The sequence below is a fragment of the Mixophyes fleayi genome, chromosome 5, assembly GCF_038048845.1.
Source record: "Mixophyes fleayi isolate aMixFle1 chromosome 5, aMixFle1.hap1, whole genome shotgun sequence".
NCBI classification, from domain to species: Eukaryota; Metazoa; Chordata; class Amphibia; order Anura; family Limnodynastidae; genus Mixophyes; species Mixophyes fleayi.
In genome coordinates this window covers 270,971,615-270,998,620 of record NC_134406.1, presented here as the reverse complement: position 1 = coordinate 270,998,620, position 27,006 = coordinate 270,971,615, and the positions used below count along the sequence as shown (strand labels likewise).

General features: G+C 41.6%; 1 protein-coding gene across 2 annotated transcripts in view; it reads left to right on the top strand.

The window, feature by feature from the left end:
* The window catches only part of CCDC13 (coiled-coil domain containing 13), a 37,713-nt gene extending 12,071 nt beyond the window's left edge, over positions 1-25,642 (top strand). For both annotated transcript variants that reach the window (XM_075214119.1, XM_075214120.1), the window contains exons 7-15: positions 4,858-4,962; positions 6,411-6,575; positions 9,140-9,316; positions 16,783-16,989; positions 19,857-19,993; positions 20,301-20,384; positions 21,590-21,855; positions 23,303-23,405; positions 24,948-25,642. In XM_075214119.1, coding sequence (XP_075070220.1) covers positions 4,858-4,962; positions 6,411-6,575; positions 9,140-9,316; positions 16,783-16,989; positions 19,857-19,993; positions 20,301-20,384; positions 21,590-21,855; positions 23,303-23,405; positions 24,948-25,113 — 1,410 coding nt within the window. In that variant the 3' untranslated portion in view covers positions 25,114-25,642. The remainder of the gene's footprint in view (positions 1-4,857; positions 4,963-6,410; positions 6,576-9,139; positions 9,317-16,782; positions 16,990-19,856; positions 19,994-20,300; positions 20,385-21,589; positions 21,856-23,302; positions 23,406-24,947) is intronic.
* The last annotated feature ends 1,364 nt before the right edge of the window (positions 25,643-27,006 follow it).

Genomic DNA, 27,006 nt, shown 5'->3' with positions numbered 1-27,006 from the left:
GGTATAACAGACACTGTACGTGTTACATATAGTACAATAGGTATAACAGACACCGTGTACGTGTTACATACAGTACAATAGGTATAACAGGCACCGTGTACGTGTTACATATAGTACAATAGGTATAACAGACACCGTGTACGTGTTCCATATAGTACAATAGGTATAACAGACACCGTGTACGTGTTACATATAGTACAATAGGTATAACAGGCACCGTGTATGTGTTACATATAGTACAATAGGTATAACAGACACTGTGTACGTGTTACATATAGTACAATAGGTATAACAGACACTGTGTACGTGTTACATATAGTACAATAAGTATAACAGGCACCGTGTACGTGTTACATATAGTACAATAGGTATAACAGACACTGTGTACGTGTTACATATAGTACAATAGGTATAACAGACACTGTGTACGTGTTACATATAGTACAATAGGTATAACAGACACTGTGTACGTGTTACATATAGTACAATAGGTATAACAGACACTGTGTACGTGTTACATATAGTACAATAAGTATAACAGGCACCGTGTATGTGTTACATATATAGTACAATAGGTATAACAGACACTGTGTACGTGTTACATACAGTACAATAGGTATAACAGACACCGTGTACGTGTTACATATAGTACAATAGGTATAACAGACACCGTGTACGTGTTACATATAGTACAATAGGTATAACAGGCACCGTGTACGTGTTACATATAGTAGAATAGGTATAACATGCATCGTGTACGTGTTACATATAGTACAATAGGTATAACAGACACCGTGTACGTGTTACATATAGTACAATAGGTATAACAGACACCGTGTACGTGTTACATATAGTACAATAGGTATAACAGACACCGTGTACGTGTTACATATAGTACAATAGGTATAACAGGCACCATGTACGTGTTACATATAGTACAATAGGTATAACAGGCACCGTGTACGTGTTACATATAGTACAATAGGTATAACAGACACTGTGTACGTGTTACATATAGTACAATAGGTATAACAGACACCGTGTACGTGTTACATATAGTACAATAGGTATAACAGACACCGTGTACGTGTTACATATAGTACAATAGGTATAACAGACACTGTGTACGTGTTACATATAGTACAATAGGTATAACAGACACTGTGTACGTGTTACATATAGTACAATAGGTATAACAGACACCGTGTACGTGTTACATATAGTACAATAGGTATAACAGACACCGTGTACGTGTTACATATAGTACAATAGGTATAACAGACACCGTGTACGTGTTACATATAGTACAATAGGTATAACAGACACCGTGTACGTGTTACATATAGTACAATAGGTATAACAGACACTGTGTACGTGTTACATATAGTACAATAGGTATAACAGACACTGTGTATGTGTTACATATAGTACAATAGGTATAACAGACACCGTGTACGTGTTACATATAGTACAATAGGTATAACAGACACCGTGTACGTGTTACATATAGTACAATAGGTATAACAGACACTGTGTACGTGTTACATATAGTACAATAGGTATAACAGACACTGTGTATGTGTTACATATAGTACAATAGGTATAACAGACACTGTGTACGTGTTACATACAGTACAATAGGTATAACAGACACCGTGTATGTGTTACATATAGTAAAATAGGTATAACAGACACCGTGTATGTGTTACATATAGTACAATAGGTATAACAGACACTGTGTACGTGTTACATATAGTACAATAGGTATAACAGACACCGTGTACGTGTTACATATAGTACAATAGGTATAACAGACACTGTGTACGTGTTACATACAGTGCAATAGGTATAACAGACACTGTGTACATGTTACATACAGTACAATAGGTATAACAGACACTGTGTACGTGTTACATACAGTACAGTAGGTATAACAGGCACCGTGTACGTGTTACATATAGTACAATAGGTATAACAGACACTGTGTACGTGTTACATACAGTACAATAGCTATAACAGACACCGTGTACGTGTTACATACAGTACAATAGGTATAACAGACACTGTGTATGTGTTACATATAGTACAATAGCTATAACATACACCGTGTATGTGTTACATATAGTACAATAGGTATAACAGACACCGTGTACGTGTTACATATAGTACAATAGGTATAACAGACACTGTGTACGTGTTACATATAGTACAATAGGTATAACAGACACTGTGTATGTGTTACATATAGTACAATAGGTATAACAGACACCGTGTACGTGTTACATATAGTACAATAGGTATAACAGACACCGTGTACGTGTTACATATAGTACAATAGGTATAACAGACACTGTGTACGTGTTACATATAGTACAGTAGGTATAACAGACACCGTGTATGTGTTACATATAGTACAATAGGTATAACAGACACTGTGTACGTGTTACATATAGTACAGTAGGTATAACAGACACTGTGTACGTGTAACATATAGTACAATAGGTATAACAGACACTGTGTACGTGTTACATATAGTACAATAGGTATAACAGACACCGTGTATATGTTACATATAGTACAATAGGTATAACAGACACCGTGTACGTGTTACATATAGTACAATAGGTATAACAGACACTGTGTACGTGTTACATATAGTACAATAGGTATAACAGACACAGTGTACGTGTTACATACAGTACAATAGGTATAACAGACACCGTGTACGTGTTACATACAGTACAATAGGTATAACAGACACCGTGTACGTGTTACATATAGTAAAATAGGTGTAACAGACGCCGTGTACGTGTTACATATAGTACAATAGGTATAACAGACACCGTGTACGTGTTACATATAGTACAATAGGTATAACAGACACCGTGTACGTGTTACATACAGTACAATAGGTATAACAGACACTGTGTACGTGTTACATATAGTACAATAGGTATAACAGACACTGTGTACGTGTTACATATAGTACAATAGGTATAACAGACACTGTGTACGTGTTACATATAGTACAATAGGTATAACAGGCACCGTGTACGTTTTACATATAGTACAATAGGTGTAACAGACGCCGTGTACGTGTTACATATAGTACAATAGGTATAACAGACACCGTGTACGTGTTACATATAGTACAATAGGTATAACAGACGCCGTGTACGTGTTACATATAGTACAATAGGTATAACAGACACCGTGTACGTGTTACATATAGTACAATAGGTATAACAGACACTGTGTACGTGTTACATATAGTACAATAGGTATAACAGACACGGTGTACGTGTTACATATAGTACAATAGGTATAACAGACACCGTGTACGTGTTACATATAGTACAATAGGTATAACAGACACTGTGTACGTGTTACATATAGTACAATAGGTATAACAGACGCCGTGTACGTGTTACATATAGTACAATAGGTATAACAGACACTGTGTACATGTTACATATAGTACAATAGGTATAACAGACACTGTGTACATGTTACATATAGTACAATAGGTATAACAGACACTGTGTACGTGTTACATATAGTACAATAGGTATAACAGACACCGTGTACGTGTTACATATAGTACAATAGGTATAACAGACACCGTGTACGTGTTACATATAGTACAATAGGTATAACAGACACTGTGTACGTGTTACATATAGTACAATAGGTATAACAGACACTGTGTACGTGTTACATATAGTACAATAGGTATAACAGGCACCGTGTACGTGTTACATATAGTACAATAGGTATAACAGGCACCGTGTACGTGTTACATATAGTACAATAGGTATAACAGACACCGTGTACGTGTTACATATAGTACAATAGGTATAACAGACACCGTGTACGTGTTACATATAGTACAATAGGTATAACAGACACCGTGTACGTGTTACATACAGTACAATAGGTATAACAGACACCGTGTATGTGTTACATATAGTACAATAGGTATAACAGACACTGTGTACGTGTTACATATAGTACAATAGGTATAACAGACACCGTGTACGTGTTACATATAGTAGAATAGGTATAACAGACACCGTGTACGTGTTACATATAGTACAATAGGTATAACAGACACTGTGTACGTGTTACATATAGTACAATAGGTATAACAGGCGCCGTGTACGTGTTACATATAGTACAATAGGTATAACAGACACTGTGTACGTGTAACATATAGTACAATAGGTATAACAGACACTGTGTACGTGTTACATATAGTACAATAGGTATAACAGACACTGTGTACGTGTTACATATAGTACAATAGGTATAACAGACACTGTGTACGTGTTACATACAGTACAATAGGTATAACAGACACTGTGTACGTGTTACATACAGTACAATAGGTATAGTACAATAGGTATAACAGACACCGTGTACGTGTTACATATAGTACAATAGGTATAACAGACACCGTGTACGTGTTACATATAGTACAATAGGTATAACAGACGCCGTGTATGTGTTACATATAGTACAATAGGTATAACAGACACTGTGTACGTGAACAGGAGCTTACAATCTAATAGATCTGCAGCCCTGGATAATATACTTATTATTACATTAATTTTGTGTTCAGTGAGCAATTTCAGACATTCAAGGAAAGCCAGAGCAATTCCGCATGCAGGCTATTAGCACGTACGTCACAATACAATATATTTTTGAGAGAGGGGGTATTTGCAATATAATGATGATATTTAGCTGACGTGTACAGTGTTGTTGTAGTTGATGTTATTATAGTGATAGGCATTCGGTGGTCCGTGACTCTGGGGCATTGAATGTTAATATTCTGATAATGGATCTGTTCACCTGCAGGTCTTATCCAACGAGATTGGTGAAGACGTGAACATTCCTCAGCTGATCTGCTCATCGGGGAGCTGGCGGGGGCGGGCGCAGCAGATTCTGGCACTACAAGGCAGGGTAAATATCACAAGTATAGGACTCTGGGATATCTCTTTACTGGGCCCCAAGCCTCAAAGGGCCCCATGATGAGGATTGTTCTCTGGTTTTAGTGAACTAGCCATAACGGTATTATATCAGGTCAGTCGTCCCATCGTGGTGCCGCTGCTTACAAAGACTGGACAGCGCCACTTGAAGCCTTTAAGCAAATAATCAATTCCATTAAAGTAGTTAGCAGACATTCACGGCAGTCGTCGTGGTCTAATCCCATATCCATGGGAATGCAGCCAATAGATTCACTTCGCTTTTAGCTTCAGTGCAGTCACTGGCAATGTTTTCATGGATATCGGTTCACAAAATGGCTGCCCCCAGTGTCGGCTGTGAGAGATAAATGTCCAGGTATAATAAAAATAATCCTAGAATAATGTGTCTCCTACCATTGCTATCACCCATATTGTATCATGACAGCAATTAACATAAACTTTTCCATTTACGGAGGACTTCAGGCAAAATGTTTCTTTTATTATTGTTACCATTACCCCTTCTTCACAATCTCCTAAAACTAGGGGGGCGCCATAATTAGAACGATATATATATATATATATATATATATGTATGTACAGATATATATATATCCATCCTAAATGCTGCTGCAAGTTAGATCTTCCTCTCTCACTGCTCCACATCTGCTGCACCACTTTGCAAATCCCTACACTGGCTCCCTGTGTCCTCCAGAATCCAATTCAAATTACTCACCCTTACACACAAAGCCCTCAACAACACCACCCCTTCATACATCTCAAATCTCATATCTAAATACTCTCCCTCCCGCCCTCTTAGATCCACCTCTGACCTGCGCCTCATCTCTGGTAACCACCTCTCACTCCCGCCTACAAGACTTCTCCCGTGCTGCTCCCCACTTGTGGAATTCCCTACCACGCTCAATCAGACTTTCCCACAGCCTTCAAATCTTTAGACACTCTTTGAAAACCCATATCTTTTTTACAGGTGACTTTATTCCCGATAACACTATTCACAGTAATGCACCCTCACAACTATCCCAATCTCCACTCTGAGACACACTCGCTCCTCTTGTCTCAGTTGTACCCTCTTCTAATGAGCAGGGTCCTCCATACACTTTGTTTTCATGTCTGCATTTTTCTTTATTTTTTTTTGTCTGCCTTGTATGTCCCCGTTTTATGTATGTCCTGTTTTCCCTACTGTACGGCGCTGTGGAGCACTGTGGCGCCTTACAAATCGACAATAATAATGACCACGTTCCAGGAGAAATTCTCCCCCCAACAACCTGCATCCAATCATTGCGTACAAGTAGCTTCATGTTTTCCCCTTAATGGGGTCAGCGGGGGAAGTTTACTTGGAGTTCCCGCCATTAACCCTTGTCCATTAAGACGCCCCTCAAAAATCATTCTAAAACCAGACCAGACCCATTGTGTTTGTGCTTCCTGTAGGTACGTGAGCTGGAGACTCAGCTGGGACAAATGAGGAGTCCAACATCCGAGCTCAGCTTGGAGGAGGAGATGCTGGGGGTATCCGTACCAAAGAGATTGGCTGCCCAGGAGAAGAATGTTTTCCGGATCCGCACCCTGGAGAAGGAGAGGAAAGAAACGCTAGAGGTGAATGATCTGACTATAAACATATATCATGTGTGTGTGTGATCTGCAGGAGAAAATCATTCATGGCCCCCACCGTAGACATGAATTAGAGTGGGAATGTGATTTGGAACCACCATGAGAATAGGAATCATGGCAGGAGATCAGAGAGTGTACGTCTCACTCCTCAATATCCACACTGATGAAAGAAACACTCACTGTTCATCATCATCATCATCAACATTTATTCATAGGGCGCCAGCAAATTTCATAGCGCTTTGCAATTGGGAACAAATAGTAATAAAAAAATACTGGGTAATACTTTTGAGCTAGAATGCAAAGGCAAAAAGTATTGAATGGGCTGTGTGATCAGTCACACAGCAATGTTGGTCACAGAGTTGTTGTCTTGTGTTAGCTCTGTAGAGGGTGGTAATAGGGTAACGTAGGATGATTAAGAGGGTGGTTGAGGAATATTATAAGCTTGTCTGAAGAGGTGGGTTTTCAGAGAACCCTTGAAGATTTGGAGACTAGAGAAAAGTCTTATTGTGCGAGGGAGGGAATTCCACAAGAGGAAAAAAGTCCAGTAATCGAGAATGGGAGGATGTGATGAGAGTGGAGGAGAGACGTAGATCTTTTGCAGAACGGAGGTATCGAGTTGGGAGATATTTTGAGACAAGTGAGGAGATGTATGTCGGTGCAATTTTGTTGATGGCCTTGTATGTTGGTAGAAGAATTTTATAATGGATTCATTGAAATACAGGCAACCAATGTAGAGACTGACTGAGTGCCTCAGCAGACGAAAAACGATTTGCAAGGAAATTCAATCTAGCCACTGCGTGCAAAATAGATTGTAGGGGTTTGAGTCTGATTTTGGGTAGACCAGTAAGGAGGGAATTACAATAGTCAATGCGGGAGATGATGAGTGCATGAATTAGACTTTTTGCAGTGTCTTGTGTGAGATATGTGCGTATTCTGGAAATGTTTTTTAGATGTTTGTAACATGATTTAGATATAGAGTCAATGTGAGGAACAAAGGATAGGTGTGAGTCAATGATCACACTTAAGCAGCGAGCTTGCGGGGTGGAATTTATGGTCATGTTATCAACAGAAATAGAAATATCAGGAAGGTAACTTCTGTAGGTAGGTGGGAATATTATTAATTCTGTTTTTGAAAGATTAAGTTGACGAGAGGACATCCAAGATGAAATGGCAGAAAGACAGTCAGTAACGCGAGACAACACAGATAGTGAGATATCAGGAGAGAATAGATAGATTTGTGTATCATCCACATAGAGATGATACTGAAATCCAAAGGAGCTTATTAGTTTTCCAAGAGAAGTGGTGTAGATAGAGAATAGCAGAGGACCTAGCACCGAGCCTTGTGGTCTCCAACTGATAACTCCAACTGATAAAGGAAGTGGATTGGAGGTGGATCCAGCGAAATTAATACTGAAAGAGCGATTAGATAGTCAGGAACTCTATGATGGAAGCCCCAATCCCCAAAGATCCATGGATATTTTTTGTTTCTATCCTCCCCAAAATCTTTGTAAACATTCTATAAAATTAGTTTTGCATATTTTGACTCCGGCCAAATCATCTCTTGCTTCCCACTGTAATCAAGTGGACGCCCCCCTCCTTTCTGCACTTAAAAAATGTGTTTGGTATATCGCCTGCATGGAAAAGATTACATATAACCTCCATGACAGACCAGATCTTTCACTGAAATATGGGCCCCATGGCTTTTTAGGGAAGATAAAAATCCCCTCCTCACACCTAACAGCTCCCCTGGGGTGGCCCTGTCTCACACCTTTCTCCCAACTTAGCCACATCCATTGATTTTAGAGAAGAAGTTTCTTGGTGACCTGGTCCCTATATTCGCTAGCACCCACTAACTTGTACTTCACCCCCCCCCCCCCCACCTTTCCCACACTATCCCCCCCCTTGTCCTTGTTTATATTTTGAAAACATTGACCTGTATATTCTTTTATTATTGAATCATTATTCTATTTGTAACTGTTACTTGTGTCCATTTAAAAAAAAAAGTTTACATCTTTAACATTTTTACATCTCTTACTTCAGATTTACACTAATATATTAATACTCCACTGAATAAATAATGATTCCTCAAAATAAAGAGACCTGTTTTTTCAAATATCTGTTTCTGTGTTATTGGTGTAGAGCACAAACTTAGAAATTAAATCTTTACCCCGTTTGCGTCCCCTCTCCTAGAACAGGATTTACTGTTACGTAGTGAAACCCAGAATTTTCTCTTGTACTGATGACAATACATTATATACATCTGCTCTATGTAGTTGTGGGATTCCATAGTCCCTTCTAATACCCCTAGTTTGCGTGAGGGGATCTCACTATTATCTGCAGTTCTATAGATAATTTTAAAATACACAATTGTACTATCTTGAATTCAGACTAGACAAGTTGATGTTGGTACTCCACCATTGTTACAGTATAATTTATATTGGTTTATGCTGACATGTGTGGTGAGAAGTGTCACTTTGTAGCTGACCGGGTCTGTAATTAAGGTAAATGATTACACTATTGATGTTGTGTTATTGTTTGTGTTTTCCTAGAGACTGACAGGAGAACATGACGCTCTGAAGACAGAGTATGAGGAACTGAAAAAGAAGTTAGAGGCCTCAAAAGCCAGAAACAGGTCTCTGTCCAATGACCTGAAAACCCTGAAGATGCAGATGACGACCCTACTGGAGAAAGGAAAGCATGATGACGAGCTCATAGATGCCTTATTGGTACCATTTCACTTATTCTTATTATCATTATATCGTGCTACTAACTTCCTTTGCAATCGTGCCGTGTCACTACCTCTTATTACCACTGTACCGTGTCACTCCCTCTCATTTCCACTGTACCGTGTCACTCCCTCTCATTTCCACTGTACCGTGTCACTCCCTCTCATTTCCACTGTACCGTGTCACTTACTCTCATTACCACTGTACCGTGTCACTCACTCTCATTACCACTGTACCGTGTCACTCCCTCTCATTACCACTGTACCATGTCACTCCTTCTCATTACCACTGTACCATGTCACTCACTCTCATTACCACTGTACCATGTCACTCCTTCTCATTACCACTGTACCATGTCACTCACTCTCATTACAACTGTACCATGTCACTCACTCTCATTACCACTGTACCATGTCACTCCCTCTCATTACCACTGTACCGTGTCACTCCCTCTCATTACCACTGTACCGTGTCACTCCCTCTCATTACCACTGTACCGTGTCACTCACTCTCATTACCACTGTACCGTGTCACTCACTCTCATTACCACTGTACCGTGTTACTCCCTCTCATTACCACTGTACCGTGTCACTCACTCTCATTACCACTGTATCGTGTCACTTACTCTCATTACCACTGTACCGTGTCACTCACTCTCATTACCACTGTACCGTGTCACTCCCTCTCATTACCACTGTACCGTGTCACTCCCTCTGATTACCACTGTACCGTGTCACTCCCTCTCATTACCACTGTACCGTGTCACTCCCTCTCATTACCACTGTACCCTGTCACTCACTCTCATTACCACTGTACCGTGTCACTCCCTCTCATTACCACTGTACCGTGTCACTCCCTCTCATTACCACTGTACCGTGTCACTCCCTCTCATTACCACTGTACCGTGTCACTCCCTCTCATTACCACTGTACCGTGTCACTCCCTCTCATTACCACTGTACCGTGTCACTCCCTCTCATTACCACTGTACCCTGTCACTCCCTCTCATTACCACTGTACCCTGTCACTCACTCTCATTACCACTGTACCCTGTCACTCCCTCTCATTACCACTGTACCGTGTCACTCCCTCTCATTACCACTGTACCGTGTCACTCCCTCTCATTACCACTGTACCGTGTCACTCCCTCTCATTACCACTGTACCGTGTCACTCACTCTCATTACCACTGTACCGTGTCACTCCCTCTCATTACCACTGTACCGTGTTACTCCCTCTCATTACCACTGTACCGTGTCACTCACTCTCATTACCACTGTACCGTGTCACTCACTCTCATTACCACTGTATCGTGTCATAAGCTTTTATAACCATTTTATTGTGTCACTTGCTCTTATTACCATTCCACCGTGTCCCCCCCTCTCATTACTACTGTATAGCGCCATAAGCTTTTATTACCATTCTACTGTGTCACTTGCTCTTATTAACATTGTTCGGTGTCTCTCCCTCTCATTACCACTGTACTGTGTAACATAGTAACATAGTTGATGAGGTTGAAAAAAGACACCAGTCCATCAAGTTCAACCTATTTTGGATCTCCTGCGATCCTGCACTTATATTTGAAATCGATCCAGAGTATTCAACCGCCAATCTGTTTCAATTGTGAAAATCCCCCCAGACTCAATATTGCAGTCCTATTTTTACCCTATTTCCACTACTATCCTACATTTTAATTAACAATCGTATCCCTGGATACACCTTTCCGCTAAAAATTTGTCTAACCCTTTCTTAAACATATCTATTGAATCTGCCATCACAACCTTCCCTGGCAATGAATTCCATTTATTGACTGCCCTTACTGTAAAGAACCCCTTCCTTTGCTGGTTGTGAAATTTTCTCTCTTCTAACCTTTGAGGGTGACCACGTGTCCTTTGTATAATCCTTGGGGTAAAAAGTTCCCATGAAAGTTCTCTGTATTGTCCCCTAATGTATTTGTACATAGTAATCATATCTCCCCTTAGACGCCTCTTTTCTAAAGTAAACATGCCTAAACTGGCTAACCTTTCCTCATAACTTAATGACTCCATACCTTTTATCAATTTTGTTGCCCTTCTCTGAACCCTTTCTAGTTCCAAATTATCTTTTTTATAGAGTGGTGCCCAGAACTGTACTGCATATTCAAGATGAGGTCTTACCAACGATTTATACAGTGGCAAAATTACACTGTCTTCCCTTACATCTATGCCCCTTTTTATGCATGCCAATACTTTGTTTGCCCTTGCAGCTGCTGCTTGACATTGAGCACTATTGCTAAGTCTACTGTCTACGAGCACTCCAAAATCCTTTTCCATTATAGATTCTCCTAAATTAATTCCATTTAATTTATAGATTGCATTCTTGTTTTTGATCCCTGAATGCATAACCTTACATTTATCTGTGTTGAACCTCATATTCCATTTGGCCGCCCAATCCTCCAGTTTATTTAAGTCCTTCTGTAGAGAAGCTACATCTTGCTCTGATTTTATTACCTTACAGAGTTTAGTGTCATCTGCAAAAATAGAAACTTTACTCTCTAAACCATAACCAAGGTCATTAATGAATATATTAAAAAGGAGTGGTCCCAGCACGGAACCTTGAGGTACTCCACTTAAGACTTTTGACCAATTAGAAAATGTTCCATTTATCACAACTCTCTGTTCCCTATTCTCTAACCAGTTTTCGATCCAAGTACAAATGTTGATTCCTAGACCCAGTTCCCTAATTTTGTAAACCAACCTCTTGTGTGGCACTGTATTAAAGGCCTTTGCAAAATCTAAGTAGACCACATCTACTGTGCTACCCTGGTCTAAGTTTCCACTAACTTCCTCGTAGAAACTAATTAGATTAGTTTGACATGACCTATCCCTCACAAATCCATGTTGATTTCCACTGATAATTTTATTGCGTACCAAGTAATCCTGAATACTATCCCTTAAAATACCTTCCAGTAGTTTCCCCACTATTGATGTCAGGCTTACGGGTCTATAATTCCCTGGTTGTGATCTCGTCCCCTTTTTAAACAACGGCACCACATCTGCTATTCGCCAATCCCTTGGTACTGAGCCTGATGAGATTGAATCTCTGAAAATTAAGAATAGCGGTCTAGCTATTTCCGAATTTAACTCCATAAGGACCCTTGGGTGTAAGCCATCTGGACCTGGAGCTTTATTTATCTTAATATTCTTCAGTCGCCTTTGGACTTCTTCCTCTGACAACCAAGTATTAATTAATGGCATGGTTTCATTTCCATTTTTATGTATTACTTCTACCATTTGTTCCTCTCTAGTAAATACTGAAGAAAAGAAAGTGTTTAATACCTCTGCTTTTTCCTTAGTATCATTTATCAATTCACCCATCTCACTTCTTAGGGGTCCTATATTATTTTTTTTAATCCTTTTGCCATTTATATACTTAAAAAACTTTTTGGGGTTTGTCTTACTTTCTTTTGCAACGTGCCTTTCATTTTCTAATTTAGCCAATCTAAATTCCTTTTTGCATGTTTTATTACATTCCTTGTACCTATGGAAGGACTCCTCTGACCCTTCAGACTTAAACAATTTAAATTCACCCTTCTTCCTTTGCATTTCTTCCCTTACCTTTTTATTTAGCCACATTGGTTTAGACTTAATTCTTTTAAATTTATTTCCCATAGGAATGAACTTATACGTGTATGTTTCCAACAACATTTTAAAGACAGCCCACTTTTCTTCCGTATTTTTACCTTCAAAGGCTTTGTCCCAGTCTATGCTCTTTATAGACTCCTTTAGCATATTAAAATTTGCCTTTCTAAAGTTCAAAGTCCTAGTTGATCCCTTATACCGTTGTTTCTGGAAACTAATTTCAAAAGAGACCATATTATGATCACTGTTTCCCAAGTGCTCCTTTACCTGAATATTTGATATTATGTCTACATTGTTTGTTATTACTAGGTCCAGTATAGTCCGGTTCCTAGTTGGTTCCTCTACTAATTGGGACACGTAATGGTCTTTAAGCGTGCTCAGAAACCTATTTCCCCTAGCTGTACCGCAGGTCTCAGTACTCCAATCAATGTCTGGATAATTAAAATCCCCCATAATTAAAACTTGACCTAGTTGTGTAGCCTTTTGAATTTGCTGTAGAAGTTGGGCTTCCTCAATCGTACTAATATCTGGCGGTTTATAGCATATCCCTATCAGCAACTTATCTGAACTTCTTCCTCCGCTGGATATTTCCACCCACAATGCCTCTATATTATCACCAATATTCTCATATATAACTTCCTGAATACTTGGTTTTAATTCTGGCTTAATATAAAGACATACTCCTCTTCCCCTTTTATTTACCCTATCCCTCCTGAAGAGAGAATAGCCTTCCAAGTTGACTGCCCAGTCATGTGTATCATCCCACCAGGTCTCAGTAATACCTATAATATCATACTGCTCATTCATTGCTACTAGTTCTAACTCCCCCATTTTACCTGTCAGGCTTCTTGCATTTGCAAGCATACACTTAAGTCTATTGCCTCCCTTAGGTATTTCTTTTTGCTTTAAAAAGGGCCTCTCCTTATCGGCTATGCTTCCCTTTCCCCCCTCTCCACCCCCTTTACTCTTGTTAAATTCCTCCTTACTACTCTCAATGTCTATCCCATAAATACTTGCTTGCCCCTCCCCCCCCCCCCCCCGGAGCCTAGTTTAAAATCTCCTCCAACCTTCTAACCATCCTCTCCCCTAGCACTGCAGCCCCCTCCTCATTCAGGTGCAATCCATTACGACAATAAATATGGCAACTGACCGAGAAATCAGCCCAGTGCTCTAAAAATTGAAAACCCTCCTTCCTACACCAATCTTTTAGCCACGCATTAACCTACCTAATCTCCCGCTGCCTCCCTGGACTAGCGCGTGGCACAGGTAGTATTTCTGAAAATACTACCTTGGATGTCCTTGCCTTAAGTTTGCGACCTATGTCCCCTTCTTCCTCTAACTCGGTCATTGGTGCCAACATGCACCAAAACCGTTGGGTCATTCCCAGCCCCTCCCAACAATCTGTCCACCCGATCCGCAATCACTCCCTCTGATTATTATTGTACTGTGTCACTCCCTCTTATTACCACTGTCCCGTGTCACTGGCTCTCTTGACCATACCATGTCACTCACAGCCATTACAAGCTGCAGCTCTTGTTAGTATCACACACCATCAGCAGTATAGTGCTGCTTTACCGATTTCACTTTAAATATTCCCTTGGTTGAATGTGTTACAATCTTATGTCAGTATTGCCTGATCTGGGTTTCTGAAGTATGTTGATATCATTCTCCTGTGTCCAAGTGATTTGTTATCAGCCACCGACAACTATTGTTTCAATACTATTATGATTTGCAAGAACATGAATTACATTTTTAGCTGGGTTATAGCTGCCCACATTGCGCAGGTCCCAGTTGTTATAAGTATCACATCATAACTGGAGGGATTACAACAAGCAGGCACCGTGCAATAATGTGCATCTAGTGTTACGTGTGTTGCTTGTGCATATATACGTGTATTAATCTACCCAGAATTATATATGAAAGGATTGCTGCCTTTTTGTACATGTAAGATGCAGCAAGAAGATGATTTTCTGAGTATGTTGTGTAGTGATACGGTGCATTCACCTGCTAACTTCTGCCCAGCATCGAATTACAGCACCTTGCTGTACCCCTAGCCACCACATTCATATCAGGGACACCGGCACTGTACATACAGCCAGTGTTAAACTCTCATGAGCATGTGATCAAAAGTTAAAAACAAGTTTAAAAAGCACATTCTGCTTATGGCCTATATAACATCCCCTAAACTACAGAAAACTATATTTATATATAGCTAATATAAAAAAAATTCTGTTTATATAAATGGGGAAAAAATAGAAGGACTCATCTTAGGACACAAAAATAATTATGACTAGGGCTATAGAAAGTGTCATTGTTTGTCTCTCTTAGTCTATATAATCATCATCATCTTTATATGATTTAAGTTTTGCGTGGAAGATCAGAAGTAAAAGCTGATCCCCAATGTCAGATCACTTACCTGGGGTCAGGAGAATAGGTTGGCAGCCACTGCTGGACTCTCCCCGCTCTGCTGGTCTTGTTTTGGACAGACAGCGTGTTGTCCACTGCTCTCCGGAGTAAGCTGAGCAGCCACTTTCAGGATCAGTTCCTACTTACCATTGCCGCACCTCATAAGCCTGAAGGGGCCTCAGGTTGCAGACGCAGAAAGAAAGATTAACGCACCTTCTCCAACAAGGGAAGCAGACTCAGATACTGAGGGTCAGGGAGGTATCTGTAATATATCAGACCTTACACCAGGCCTAGCTCACACTGTCCATACACCGCTCTAAACCTCCCTCTGGATAAAGCATGAGATAAGGTGAGTCGGACTTTTCTCTGGTTGTTGTTTCCCTCCTTTATCTGCAAAATGATGGTTCTGTTCCAAATGTCATCAGTGCAAATTAAGAATAACAGATCTCTGAGCTTTCAATGATCCCTGGTACAATATTGCCTCCGAGCAACAGCTAAATGTGCCCCCACTTGGTGGGGATTGTTAAAAGTTAGTTATATGTGTTAATAGTGATTGCTTTGAGTGTTCCATTGTATGCTTCCAAGGATTGGTGGCGTTATTGTCCCCCCCATTCCCCCTCTCTATACCCCTTTCTCTCAGGTCCTCTCCAAATACATTCATAGAGATGCTCCCACATTCCGGGTCTGGGAAGGTTCCCTGTGACACTGCTCTGCGCACACTGTTGCAGGAGTATTATTATTATTATTATTATAATTATTATTAACATTTATTTATATGGCACCAGCATATTCCGTAACGCGTAGCAGGCCTGGCTGGAATGTTCCTGGTGAAAGAGTGACAACGTCAGTCTACCTAATACCACCATAGAACTACCCCTTCCTCAATGTCAATGTTTCCATTTACGTCAGCCTCATTTCTGACTTATATTAACCATAACAGTGAGGGGACGTCTGAATGGTCTTTATTATATGTGACAGTTTTGTGTGTTTGAAGGTTTTTTATTACATTGGTTGAGATGCGCCTAGAAATACGTTTTTCGGTATAAAGAAGTCACATTGAAAGAAAAGTTTCTTCATCTCTGACGCCTTGGACAGAGCTAGTCCTTTCGTAGTCCTCCGCTAATGAGAGACTGCCCATCTCCAGCCCTCAGTATCAGTGAGACAATCTTGTCCCACAAAAAGAAGTTTGGTTTTTGCATGTCGGTGCAGCCACCTAGGACCATCCTTCCACCGGTCCTGGTGCCATTTTCACAGGCTAAACCTACACACAATGATGAGATCCAGCTAATTTGCGCAAAACAAATGTACTCTGCGGGAGGCGCATGGTTTGCACTTTCGTTAATGACCTTTTCTGTCTTTTTCCTGTATTTCCCAGTAAGTGTAGTCACATATTCCTGACATGTTGTACATGTGTGTAATAAAGCACATACATGTCTTTCCAGAGCCAGCAGAAGAACATGCAGGAGATTTTATCCCGCCTGAGCCAGCAGGACCAGAAACACAGAGATTCCCAGCAGACCCTGAGCCTCCAGCTGAACAGCGAGAGCCAGAAGCAGAACTCTCTGGTCAGTCAGCTGAAGCAGATGGTTGCTGAGAGAGAGGCCAAGGTGAAGGAGCTGGAGGAGGAGATCAGACAGCGGACCCCCAAGGTAACACTTCATGTGCCCCCGGGTAGACCCCCAAGGTAACACCTCATGTGCCCCCGGGTAGACCCCCAAGGTAACACTTCATGTGCCCCCCCCCGGTAGACCCTCAAGGTAACACTTCATGTGCCCCCCCGGTAGACCCTCAAGGTAACACTTCATGTGCCCCCCCCCCCGGTAGACCCTCAAGGTATCACTTCATGTGCTCCCTCGGTAGACCCTCAAGGTAACACTTCATGTGCCCCCCCGGTAGACCCTCAAGGTATCACTTCATGTGCTCCCTCGGTAGACCCTCAAGGTATCACTTCATGTGCCCCCCGGTAGACCCTCAAGGTATCACTTCATGTGCCCCCCGGTAGACCCTCAAGGTAACACTTCTTCATGTGCCCCCCGGTAGACCCTCAAGGTAACACTTCATGTGCCCCCCGGTAGACCCTCAAGGTAACACTTCATGTGCCCCCCGGTAGACCCTCAAGGTAACACTTCATGTGCCCCCCGGTAGACCCTCAAGGTAACACTTCATGTGCCCCCCGGTAGACCCTCAAGGTAACACTTCATGTGCCCCCCCCGGGAGACCCTCAAGGTAACACTTTATGTGCCCCCCGGTAGACCCTCAAGGTAACACTTCATGTGCCCCCCGGTAGACCATCAAGGTAACACTTCATGTGCTCCCCCGGTAGACCCTCAAGGTAACACTTCTTCATGTGCCCCCCGGTAGACCCTCAAGGTAACACTTCATGTGCCCCCCGGTAGACCCTCAAGGTAACACTTCTTCATGTGCCCCCCGGTAGACCCTCAAGGTAACACTTCATGTGTCCCCCGGTAGACCCTCAAGGTAACACTTCATGTGCTCCCCCGGTAGACCCTCAAGGTAACACTTCTTCATGTGCCCCCCGGTAGACCCTCAAGGTAACACTTCATGTGTCCCCCGGTAGACCCTCAAGGTAACACTTCATGTGCCCCCCGGTAGACCCTCAAGGTAACACTTCATGTGCTCCGTTGTAGACCCCCCAAACCCTCAAGGTAACACTTCATGTGCCCCCCTGGTAGACCCTCAAGGTAACACTTCGTGTGCCCCCCCGTAAGACCCTCAAGGTAACACTTCATGTGCCCCCTGATAGACCCTCAAGGTAACACTTCATGTGCTCCCCGGAACATCCGTTCCGCAATCATCACAATAAAAGTGGCTGCTCGGGCTGTGGATTCGTCAGTCCATCTTACATTGACCTAGATCGTAGGTAATAATCTTGCATCATTGTTACCCCCCCCAGGCCAGCACCATAGTGGGCTACCGGGCTGGGTCACTGGGCTTCCTGCATTTTTATTCCTGTAAAATGTTCCTAACAGGCTGCTGTCTCCCCCCCCCCCCCCCCCCCCCCCAGGGCTTAAATTCATCCCTCCCCTGAGTGGCACTCAACAAGTCTGAAGTGTAAGCGTCAGAGCATACAGTTCTATTACACAGACAATATAAACTATTCTGAAATATTATTATATTATTATTCTTAGATATTATTATTATTTATATTATATTATTATTATCCCTTATGAAATATAAATTAATCCTACATAAAAGGCCACTTTGTGAAATATCCTTTTCATATTATTCATCTTTTGATATTTACATTAGCAAATATAAAGGGACAATAATAACAATGGGTTGACTTCCTTTAATTGCAGGTTCTTCACTGTATTAGTGAACCAAGTTGCAGATTATTAAATGTAATAATCGAAAGCAAAGTATAAGTAAATATCTTTATCATACAGTAACATAATGAGGTGGGTTTGTCTCCTGCTCGAGCAGCATTAGTGGACAGGGGATTACAATGTATTAATTATATCTCATAAAAAGCTCAGTGGGCATCTGGCTTCAGAGCTACACCACAGGAGCAGACAGCGGGCCGCAGTTACAGAGCGATCGGCATGCCCACAACCAATCTGTTTGGTTTTACACTGGTGCATTTAGAGGGACTGTGTGTACACTTCCAGTTCCACACCCACTCTGCACAAACTAGAAGAAGTGGAGGTAGACATGCTTTTGGGATGAAGCAATATGCACTGTATCAATTCACTGGGGACTATAAATGATACCACTAGTTCTTAGTGAATTGATAGGCTATATTTAAATACTGGTTCAGTCCACCATGTCTGCCTCCACTGTGCGTTGATATCAGTCATTTCAGACCTTTGTGTCTATAACTACTCTTACAAGTATAAAATCTAGTGTGCATAGGAAAAATATGTCCCCCATGTTCACAGTTTATCTCCAATATCCCCAGTTTAATATATATATATATATATATATATATATATATATATATACTATATAAATGCCTAGTGGCGTGTGTGGGGAAAAAAAACCAAGCTGCAGCGCCACCTGCTGGGCAGAGTTATACACTGACCTATATATTTCTTGAAGGAGAAGTGACAGTTGGGAGTGGTTGGTGGTTGCCGGGGATGACAGTGGGGAGTTTTTAACACCTTAAGTAGCTTGATGAAGGATGTGGCGATGAAGATGAAGGATGAGGTGATGGAGAAAAATGATGAGGTGGTGACATGTGGACAAGACCACGTTAAAAAAGGGCGCTTGCGTCGGGAAGTAACGCTCTTCCCCTGAGGAGGCCTGGGCTAGGCCCAAATGCATGACAAGAACCTTTTTAACACCTTAAATAGCTTGATTTGACTAGAATGCATGAGTATCATGCACGGGTTAACTTGTGTGTATATATATATATATATATATATATATATATATATATATATATATATATATGTGTGTGTGTGTGTTAGTGGTTCTATTTCTTTCAATTACTTAAATTACAATGTAATCACAAACATGAACGAAGGATTTATGGATATAGATGTTTTGTCTGCAGAGTTCCTCTGAAAAGCCAGGGAGTAGGAAAAGTTTAGGTCTTGAAGAGGCAGAAGATGGGGGGAGTTCGGACAAGCGGACCCCAGAGAGGACGTTGTCAGGCAGCCGGGACCCCGACGCTATGGGGGACTCAGCCAGGTATTAATGAGTCTCAGCAAGGTGATTATCGGCTCGTTCAAACACTGAATTTAAAAAATAGCTGTGTGCCCTCCCACAAAGCTGGGAATCCCCCCCCCATAAATTGTTGTCTCCACTCAGTCTGCCCACCGGGACCCTCCCTAACTTTTGTGTTTATTTTTACATTTACTTTTGTATGTTTCTGATTCCTTGGAGCTGTTGTAATAAAAATATAACATGGAATCGTGTTGGCTGTTGTCCTGTATTTGGACTTTTGTAAAAATATTGGATGCTTTGATAGAACTTCAATTTGTTTCTTCCAAACCAGGAGAATTTCTAAACTGGGGCATGAACTGGTGGAGTCTGTGACTGCTCCGTCTTCATACGTCAGCGTGGGAGCGTCTCCTGGGAGGTACAGTATGGACACGGCATATCGCTATATACTCCCCACGTTTCTGGGGTGCCCTGTACTGAATGTGTGGTGTAAACATTAGTGCTGGGAGCTAAATAGCACCAATGACAGGAAATCCTTCCACTTGATGAGCTATGAGGTGTAATTATCCGGTACCACAGCCTGGGAGCAGGCTCAGGTCAGGATGCCGTGTAATGTGACGCAGTGACATCATTACTTACTGAGGGTCATGTGGGACTGGGCAGAATAGCAAACTGGCAGCACAGCTGCTATTTGTGATGTCACTACCCTACTGTTGCACTAATCCACCCAGTTTTATGAATAAGAGCCTGGACATGTGGGCCAAGAGGGCAGCGTCTGCACACTGGGAGGGTGCACAAGGGGCATTGATCGCTGGGTACGGATTAGGCGCATCAGACAAGACCTCTTACTATTGCACCGAGGAAGAGAGAGTTAGTTTTACGGGATGACATTATTTTAGTGACATTTAGGGACGTCCTGCCTTGTGAGCGGCTGCACAGCACTATTTTGCCCACATAATGGGGGGAATTCAATTGGCCGCGTTACTTAAAAAAAGTAACGCGGCCTGCGCACTATTACCGTTATTACTGTAGTTTTATCGCCGGATTTTTGCTCGTAGCTCCCTGAGCTGCGAGCAGAAAGCCGGGTTAATATTACCGTAATAACGGTAATACGTTGAATGCGACAGTACTTCGGGGGCATTGAATTCCCCCCTATGAGTTGATTTTTCCACGATCACTGAGCTAGTGTAGATCCGGTCTCGTACTGTAATAGGACACAATTTCCAGTTACTGTTTGTGTAAAAGACATTCTAAGAATTTATAAATGTCTTCAAACCTTCAAATATAGTCTAGAGCAGGTCTGGTCAACCTGTGGCTCTCCAGGTGTGGTAAACTACAAGCCCCAGCATGCTTTTAGATAACCAGCTAATAGTTGGCAGGGGATGCATAAGTAGAGAAGCGATGGGAGTCCAGATTTTCCTGTGCTTTGTAAATGAAAGTCTGAGCAAATTTATCATCATAGTAGTCTATAAATTTTGTCTTATTTAAAGTAAAAGTGTGTGGTGGTTACTACCTACCTTCTCCTGGATATTGGTCACAGTAATATAGGGAGATACTGACATGTTGGGATCGAGTTGTCTTATAACACAGCAGTTAATGAATCGCCGCTCTCTTGTACGACAGCTCAGAGCTGCGAGTTTTGCAGACGCAGAGCGCGGAGTTTAGAGCGCTGTGCCAGGCGGCCGAAGTGGAGCGAGACCGGCTTATGGAGTTAGTGTCCGTCCTGCAGAGGAGGGTGGAGGAAAGTAATATGAAGGTGCTGGACGCAGAGAAGAAGCTCCAGGAGGAGAGAAGGCGCTCAGTCCTTCTGGAACAGCAGCTCGAGAAGATGAAACTGGACTCGGGAAAGAACGGAACCGCACAAAAGCTTTCTGCTCGCGGCAAAGCCGGTACGTGCGCTCTATCACTGCTGACATGTTTGTTTCTGCATGGAAAGATATGTAAAAGTGTAACTAGGAGCAATGAAGTATATATATATATATATATATATATATATATATATATATATATACACACAGAAAATGGCACAAATGTATATGAATTGATTGCATTTGTGGAGGAAACTTATTTACCAATGCACACCAGACTTCCTGTACTGAATACAGTGACTCAAATCCTGGTCAAGGGTACATTTAAGTTTAGGGGGTTTTCCACGTTTATTTTATAGGCTTCTACACTCCAATCGTCATCTTTTATGGAATATACTTTTTCTTTCTGGCTTCTGTGCTTCTCAGACTTGTCTTTATATCATAAAACAGTTGTTTATTTGGTTGGCTCTGCATACAGCACAATTGTTGCTCTCTGGTTTTAATTTCATCCAATACAAGGAGATCGACAGCGCTGTGCTGTATCCAGCGGCAACCGAAATTGCCAAATATGATGATATAACTACATGGTTAAAAAGATCACAGGAGGATGTTAGAAAGACAAAATGATGTATTTAGTACAAGGCACAGGATGGAACATACATAGCAATACATTATAGTCATTTGAAAGTAGACATTCATTTTAAAAAAAAAAACAAGTTATGTTTATAAATGATATAGGACTATATTATATATGTGTCAATGTTACATGCGGTCTTTTCATATCTGTTATTTACTTGGATACCAGCTGTGTGTAGCTTCTTCTACTATAGTGAATGTTATAATGGCCGGGAGTGCTACCTGTTTTATATTTGGAGTTCAGTGTTTATAGGTGTGTTCTGACAATAACAAGAGGCACCTTTATCCTACACACTCGATCTGTTGGTCATTTGTATGTCATTGCTTTATATAAGCAACCTGTTGTAATGTGGGATCATGCCATACAAACAAGTCCAGAAACCTGTCTGTCATTATTGGGTGGCGTGACGGCGAATTCACTGCGCTCTGTCCTCACTGGTCACCCTCTGCGTACAGCCTGCAGATACCGGTCACTCTCTAATCCATGTATTATCCCGCATGTAATGGGTGAATTCAGCCACTATGGGCCTGATTCATTAAGGATCTTAATTGGAGAAACTTCTTATTTCAGTCTCCTGGACAAAACCATGTTACTATGCGAGGGGTGCAAATTAGTGTTCTGGTTTGCACATAAGTTAAATACTGGCTGTTTTTACATGTAGCACACACATATCAACTTTAAATTTCAGTGTACAAATAAGCTATCAAGTATTTGTGTGCTACATGAAAAAAACAGTCAGTATTTAACTTATGTGCAAAACAGAAAACTAATTTGCACCCCTTGCATTGTAACATGGTTTTGTCCAGGAGACTGAAATAAGAAGTTTCTCAAGTTAAGATCCTTAATGAATCAGGCCCTCTGTGACTAACACCAAATTCTCTCTCTATACAGGACAATCTGTCAGCAGCTCCAGATCCTTCCTGAATTTCAATGAGATCACTGACGTATCCTCTAATGTACCGCTGGAGACACGGATAGAGGAACTCAACACAAAGTAAGGCTGCTCACTGTGTATGACCGACAGGTCAGGATTATATAGTGTTCATTCTCTGAATACTCTGACCACAGATAATACAAGTATGTCTTCATCCATCCAGCCTAAACCTCCTAGATGAGATCTGAGTGATGTGTGTTTAACCTCCTAGATGAGATCTGAGTGATGTGTGTTTTCCATTCCTCCGATCCTGCGACTCTGCACTTTGTTCTCAAACTTGCCAATGATCGCACTGTCACACTTCTGTGAGTGTGAGGAGACACGCGTGCTCACTTATTGTGTATGTGTAATACATGTTCATATATGGGCATCATAATGATAACCAGTAAGGTAAATACCCTGCATTTAATTTAGGTACCCATGAGGTTTGAGTATTAAAAGGATTCAAGGTTAAGGCTTAAACCCCACCAAGTAATATCCTGTTAGTGCTTAATTATCTGTGATGTCCATTTATGGAAAGAAAATAATTTTTAAAACCTGCACACAGGGGCGGTGGACATTACAGTGGAACCTACCCCCAAGAAATAAAAAACATATATTAAAGCTCAGATTTTGTTACATCTATTTATACCTTTCAGAGTCTCAGATTTGTCAGATCCAATGTAGCTGTTGGCTGCACTGTTTATCCTGTTATTTACTTAGGATTGATGTGTTTGATATAACTCCGTGATGGGCAACCTGATACACTGCAGGGGACACACCATGGTGTGGCCCTCTAACCTTCAGAAGGGCCGCACATTACCCTTAATCTAATTATTAAATTAAAACAATACATTTAACCCAAGAAAAGACATATATGTGTAATAACATATCAGCACATGTTACAGCTATAACATTCACATGTGACAATACAGCAGAACGGAGCTGGGGGCCGCAGGTGAATTAGCGGAGCGCTGCCTATTGCCCTTCATGGATGGAGATTATAATAAAGCTTTTCACTACCGCTGTGCAGGGCCGGATTAAGGGAATGGAGGTCCCTGGGCTAAGGGGGCCTCCATTCCCCCGTGAGAAAGCCCCCCCCCCCCCCCCCCCGTGATCTGAGCTGCCCCCCCGGTGAGCCGAGCCGCCCCCAAGGCACTTACCGCCTTCTCTGGCATTGCAGTCCTTCTCCGGTGCGCTGTATGCTCTTTACTGAGGAGATCTCGTGAGAGTGAGAATCACGAGATCTCCTCAGTAAGGAGACTACAGCGCGCCGGGGAAGGACCGCAGTGAAAGTGCTCAGCAGCATTGATCGGGACTGATCAATACTGCTGCTGAGCACTTAAAAGGGCCCCCTGGATGCCCGAGGCCCCTGGGCTGTAGCCCAGTTAGCCCTGTTGTTAATCCGGCCCTGCTGCTGTGTCTTAGTCTCTTGATAACCATATATATGATAGAATCCAATGGGCAACCTTTATATTACTCCATGAGCAGTGAATTTCTGACACCAACATCAAAGGTCAAAGGTACAAGTCACCCTCTTCTACAGCCAACACCTGAGAACTATATGATCAGTTTCCTGGTTATTGTTTAGAAATCGAGATTGTGTTATATTGAATATTTCAGGCTGGCGATCCAAGTCGACGACAATAAAGCTCTGAAGACGGCTCTGAAGAGCACCCTGAAAACAAAGGACGACGACCTGAAGCTCTACCAGGAGATGATGTCGCAGGTGAAGCAGATCTTCCTGCAGGCTCTGCGTCAGCACAAGCAGGAGCGGAACGTACTCTAGTGTCCCGGAAACAGCGACGCCAATGGGTCAGACACGGACATAGAGGGCACTATGAGGCTCATTCAGTTGGACGCTGTTTTTAAGCATAAAATACACTTTCTTTGTACTGGACATGAAGAATGTGTATCTCTGCGTCCGTATTACACTTTTTACGTATCCTTCACTTGTGCCTCCTTGTGTCTGGAGAACGGGGGAGGGAAGTGGCCTGCAGACATAGGCCAAGTGCTGTATAGGGGTGTTCATGTAATAGATCTATAGCCAGAGGTGGACAAAGACTGCGGTGCTCTGCCTCCAGAACAGAGATCCAGGAAGATCATCATGCAGTGTAAATATATTATAACAAGGACTTTGTGAGCCCCTTCCCCAGGGAATTAGGACCCTGTACAGGCTGGAGACCAAGTTGCAGAGCTTGAAAGACTTTCAGTGGGGGGGGGGGGGGGGGGGGTGATGAATGATTTCTCCAGTGTTGCAAGTTTCGTAAAATCTAGACAAATCAAAATAAATATAAATGTGCTTTTTTTGACACAAATGCATCCGACTCTAAATCTATATATCTATGTATATGTCCGTGTCTGACTCATTGCCACTTGTTTGGTATCCAAAGACCTTTCTACCAAATGAATCATGCTGAATCTATCAAGACTATGAACTGAAAATGTAAATAAATAAGCACTTTAAACAAGTGTATCTTACATGTAAACACAAACAGGTTTAAAAGCGAAGATAAGCTACATGACAGATTTTATTCCTTTCCGTATAGTATTTTATGCTTTTCTACATAGTACTATTTTTGACCTGTGGAGTCTGCCCTCATTGTTCCCAGGGGGTATAATTTAATGTATCAGGATTGTCAGATCAATATTGATATTAGTTGGAAATCAAATCCTGTAGAAGGTTGTGCAGTATATAGAACAGCCTATATGTACCGTTTAAATGTAGTTTGTTTTCCATAATTATTCAGAAATGCGTTGCGATTAGTTTCCCTTGTGAAATTTAATCCTCATTACTTATTTACAGTCATATTTTGGGAAATATTTTTCTCATTGCCAAAAATTTTGTATCTATGTCCATGTTTCCTTTTTGTGTCGCAGGAAATTGATGCTGATATATCTGATGGGTTTTTTTTTTAGAAATGAAAGGGTAACAAAATGAACAAGCAAATTATTTTATGGAAAGAATATGAGTCTATGCACTAATAAATATATATACTGTGTGGAGTTTGTATGTTCTCCCTGTGTTTGCGTGGGTTTCCTCCAGGTGCTCTGGTTTCCTCCCACACTCCAAAAACATACTGGTAGGTTAATTGGCTGCTATCAAATTGACCCTAGTGTGTGTGTGTGTGTGTGTGTGTGTGTGTTAGGGAATTTAGACTGTAAGCTCCAATGGGGCAGGGACTGATGTGAGTGAGTTCTCTGTACAGCGCTGCGGAATTAGTGGCGCTATATAAATAGATGATGATGATGATGATGATGATGATATTCCTGTAAATGTGTATAGGGGATAGAAAACTTAGGGGGTCATTAACATTACTAGTTTAAAGGTATGTTCATGCTGAGTATCTGACTAAACTAAGGCCCTCAGGACTCGCCCTTCTCTGCGCTGCCACCACTGGTCACATCTACCAGTTGGTATTCAGCCCATTCTATACCAGACCACAAGTGGGTAAGGTCCTTTATGCAGTTCATTGTCCCCCTTTCTGGTCTCGAGGTCAATTCTAGAGACGCTCAACTTTTTTCCTTGTGATCTCCTTCTTAATAAAATTGGGCATCTCTAGATACATGTTTTCATCCTTCCCAATATTTAGGGTACCAGTTTCTTGTCTTTCCAAGAGCACTACTATCCATTTTCCCCATTGTGATGTCTTTTAAGGACCCTTCAGGTGAGACATTAGAG